Source organism: Alligator sinensis, unplaced genomic scaffold, assembly GCF_000455745.1.
Source record: "Alligator sinensis unplaced genomic scaffold, ASM45574v1 scaffold128_2, whole genome shotgun sequence".
Classification (NCBI taxonomy): Eukaryota; Metazoa; Chordata; order Crocodylia; family Alligatoridae; genus Alligator; species Alligator sinensis.
The window spans coordinates 7,041-11,170 of NW_005843588.1; the positions used below are offsets into that span (position 1 = coordinate 7,041).

Sequence of the window (4,130 nt, forward strand, 5' to 3'; positions counted from 1 at the left end):
CCATTCTAAGTGGCCACCTGAGTGGCAGGGTGTGCCCGGTCTCTTGGCGGGGCCATGGAAGTGTGTCAGGGCTTCCCTATGCGCCACCTGTCCTGAGGCAGCAGGGCCAGGCTGTGCCACTGACACTGGGCCAAGGGAAGGACCCAGGCACCTGGCTCCCAGACCCACCAGATCCCCCTGCCCTCCCAGAGCTGGGAGAGAACCCAGGCGTCCCGGCTCCCAGTCCCACCCAGCTCCAATCCCACAGACCCCACTCCAAGGTGGGAGAGAACCCAGGCGGGACACCCCCTGCTCTCCCCAGGGAGGCAACCCAGGTGCCCCTCTGCCCCACCCAGGGGCCAGGGAGGCAACCCAGGTGTCTGAGACTGCGGGACAGGCGGCCCGGGGCTGGTAGGGCAGACAGACGGGCACCGGGGACCCAGGTGTCCGGGTCCCTGCCCCGCTCCGACCCCGTGGGAAGGAACCCAGGCATCCGGGTCCACAGCCGCCCCCAGCCCAGAGCCGCCCGCTGTCACCTCGGGGCTGGAGGGAAGCTCCCGCTCCAACCCCGCTTAGAGCAAGCATGGGACCCAGGCGTCCGACTCCAGCCGGGCAGCCCCCCTCCCGGGCACGGGGAGCCAGGCGGCCGGCCGGCGCGGGCACTTACCGTCGGTGCTCAGCGCTGTACTGGGGACGGCTGCAGCGCTCGCGGCTCAGACACCTCGGGGGGGCGGAGCCAGGTGGGGGGGGCGGGGCACCTGGCCACACCCCTGCCCCACTGCCCCCTTCACCCCACTCGCCCCCTGTCCCGGGCCGGGTGCCCCTGGTTGGAAGCGGGGTGTGTGAGGGGGCTCCGCCCACATCGGGGCTGTCGGGATCGGGCCCATTTTCAACCAGTACAACCAGTGCCAGGCAGCGGAGAACTGGGATGGGGCCAAACTGGTGCCCCTCACTCCTGACCCGCAGCCCCCTCCCCCGGGGCTCTGAACTCTCCGCCCCAGCCCGTATCAGCTGCACAGAGCGAGCCCGGCCGGAGCCAGCAGACACCCAGGGAGGAATTTCCCAGCAATGCCCACGTGCCAGCTGCGGGGCCGGGGAGGGGACAGGGGGCTTCCGGTCGGGAGTGAGGGGCACCGGGGTCAGAGCGATCTCCAGGCTGTTGGGGAGCTGCCGTGTCCCACCCCAGAGTCAGCTGCATCTCTGCTGGCTCAGAGGGGGCTCCAGACCCGTTATTTGCAGCCATTCAGGAGCAGCCAGGCTCTACCCCAGACTCAGCTACATCCCGGTGGCTCAGAGGCATTTCCAAGCCTGTTCTTCGTGGCCACCTGAGAGCTGTCGTGTCCCGCCCCAAGACTCAGTTGTCTCCTGACCAGCCCAGGGGGAATTATTGCAAGTGTCCATCGCGGCACCCTCGCTCCCGGCTCAGCCCCACTTTGGCTGCCTCAGGGCTAATTCCAAGCCCTGGTATGTGCAGCTGTTTAGGAGCTGCTGAGCCCCACCCCAGAATCAGCTGCATCTCGGGGGCTCAGACACTCTTCCCAGCCAGACTGGGCAGGGCAGGGTGTGTCCGGCCTTACAGGGCTTCCCCACAGGCCACCTGTGCTGGGACACCACTGACACTGGGCCAGAGGGAGGAGCCAGGTATCTGGGTTTCCAGTCCCACCAGATCCCCCTGCCCTTCCAGAGCTGGGAGAAAACCCAGGCATCCAGGCTCCCAGTTCCACCCAGCTCCAATCCCACAGACCCCACTCAGGTGGCAGAGAACCCAGGCATCCCCCGCAAGGGAGGGAACCCAGGTATCTCCCTCCCCCCACAAGCCCCATCCTCATCCAGGGGCCAGGGAGGGACCCCAGGCATCTGGGCCGGGTGCCCCGAACTTGGAGTGGGATGTGTTAGGGAGCTCAGGATTGGGCCCATTTCCAACTAGTACAACCAGTGCCAGTAAGAGGGGAACTGGGATGGGACCAAATTGCTGCCCTGCCCTGCTCCTCACTCCCAGCCTGCTGACCCTCACCGTGGGGCCCTGAATTCTGCATCCCAGCCAGTATCAGCTGCACAGACCGAGCCCAGCCAGCAGCCAGCAGAGATAGAGGGAGGAATTTCTGGGCAACGTCCCACAGGCCAGCTCCAGGGCAGGGTGGGGGGGGGGGAGAGTGAGGGGCATCATGGGGCTGGAGGGCAGGAGGCTGTGGGTCAGGGGTGAGGGGCACTGCAGGGCTGGAGGGAGCAGGAGGCTGTGGGTCGGGAGTGAGGGGCACTGCAGGGCAGGGCAGCCAGGGGCAGGACAGGTGCAGAACTGGTCCCACAGGCTCTGCCTGCTCCAGTCCCAGGATTGGGGAACCAGGGAGGCTCCGAGCCCCACCCTGGTGGCGCTGAGCAAGGAATTACTCACCTGCCCCAACTGGAACAGCAGGGGGCTGTAGGTCGGGACTGAGGGGCACCAGCCGGGTTGTGAGGGGGGCGGGGCAGGGGTTGGGAGTGCAGGGGCCTGTGGGTTGGGAATGAGGAGCACCAGCAGAGCTGGGGACTGCAAGTCAGGATGGAGGGGGACCAGGAGGCTGAGGACAGCAGCCCAGCTATGTTGCAACGGAGCTAGTTCCTGTCCCCATGACTCGGCCGCATCCTTCCCACTCTCGGAATGAGGCAAGAGCAAGGCCCTGCCCAGCCCCGTATGTGCGGCACCGCAGCCAGGAATGCAGGGTCCCTGCCAGGGACTCACATGCTTGAGCCCTGCCCAGGAAGCGCATGATACAGCTAGCACAGAGCCCTGGGACTGGGGCTGTGGGTCAGGAGTGAGGAGCACCAATCACTCAGTCCAGACTGGGGTGGCTTGAACCATTTATTTAAATAAATTAGCGCACTGGCAGGTGAGCGGGGCCAGCCTGGCCCTGGCTAATCAGACGAGAGTGATGTGGACAGCAGGCAACAGGTTGGCCAGCTCAGCTGGGGCCTCGGGGAGGTTGGTCAGTGGGTTGTCAGCCAAGTCGAGCTGGGCCAGGCAGGGGCACAAGGTCAGAGGTCGCAGGTCGCTGGGACGCCGCAGACCTGGGGGCAGCAGAGTCAAGGAGAGATCCAGGTCTAGAGCAGCCCCACCTCTCCCAGGCCCCGCCCTTTCCTTCTGACACCCCTCCATCCCAGGCCCCACCTCTTTCCTTAGCTCCACCCCTTCTTCCTCTTAGCCCTGCCCCTTCTTTCTCCTTGCCCCACCCCTCACCCTACCTGCTTCAAACTTTCTCCCTAGACCCACCCCCCTCCACAGGCCCCACCCCTTCATGCCTAGCCCTGCCCCCTCCTCCACAGGCCCTGCCCCCCGCCTTGGCCCAGCCTGGCACATACGGTTGCGGCGCAGGGACAGCTCCTGTAGGCGTGGCAGCCCGGGGAGTCCGTCCAGGCTCTCGATCTCGTTCCCGTCCAGCTCCAGCACCTGGGTTGGGGGGAGGGCGAAATAGTCAGGCCCCGCCCCCAGCTCCAGAGACCTGGGTCCCATTGCCCCGTGTTGAGGGCTTAGGCAGGTTGTTGGGGACGTAGAGGACAGTGGTCCCAGACGCCTGGGTTTGGGGCTCACCTCGAGGCAGCGCAGAGCTGCCAAGGCAGGTGGCAGGTGCTGCAGCCGGTTCCCCGCCAAGTTCATGTGGGTGACAAGCAGTAGGTGCTCCAGGTGGCCCAGTGCTGTCAGCTCCTGTGCAGGTACGGGGCACAGGCTAGCTCAACCCCAGCCCCAGCACCAGCGCCCTGCCCAGACTGCTTTGCATAGCCCCACCCCACGACCCCAACCTTCTCCCAGCTCTGCGTCATTCCGTTGAAGTAGTCCCCTCCAGCCCCAGGCCACGCCCCTTCCCCCTGCCCCAATGCTGTCCCCCCGGCCCTAGCCCCCCCCCCCACCACCGCCTCACCCTTGCTTCCTTCACAACTCTTCCTACTTCTTCGTGCACCACCCAGTGACCCTGCCCACTTTTGTGGCTTCACCCACTGCCCCCTTTTTCCCCATTCTGTCCCCTTGCTCTAAGGCAGCCATTCCCAAACTGTGGGGCACGACCTCAAATGGGATCACGATATCAGCAGATGGGGTTGCAGGGAGGGGTCCCACTGAGGAAGAGTTTAGGAAGTGCTGCTCTAGTGCCTCTGCCCTCTGCATGGGTAGCCCTGCCCCT

General features: G+C 65.8%; 2 protein-coding genes across 5 annotated transcripts in view; both read right to left on the bottom strand.

Annotated features, from left to right (window-relative positions):
- TGM1 (transglutaminase 1) overlaps window positions 1-601 on the bottom strand; it is a gene marked incomplete at its 3' end in the record, with an annotated part of 7,637 nt that extends 7,036 nt beyond the window's left edge. The window contains exon 1 of the mRNA XM_006038980.2: window positions 516-601. Within this exon, the coding sequence (XP_006039042.2) occupies window positions 516-564 (49 nt within the window). The remainder of the gene's footprint in view (window positions 1-515) is intronic.
- Window positions 602-2,809: 2,208 nt separating this feature from the next.
- RABGGTA (Rab geranylgeranyltransferase subunit alpha) overlaps window positions 2,810-4,130 on the bottom strand; it is an 11,260-nt gene continuing 9,939 nt past the window's right edge. For all 4 annotated transcript variants that reach the window (XM_025195559.1, XM_006038978.3, XM_014527506.2 and 1 more), the window contains exons 15-17: window positions 3,545-3,658; window positions 3,316-3,403; window positions 2,810-3,024 (exon numbers count right to left, since the gene is read on the bottom strand). In XM_025195559.1, coding sequence (XP_025051344.1) covers window positions 2,876-3,024; window positions 3,316-3,403; window positions 3,545-3,658 — 351 coding nt within the window. In that variant the 3' untranslated portion in view covers window positions 2,810-2,875. The remainder of the gene's footprint in view (window positions 3,025-3,315; window positions 3,404-3,544; window positions 3,659-4,130) is intronic.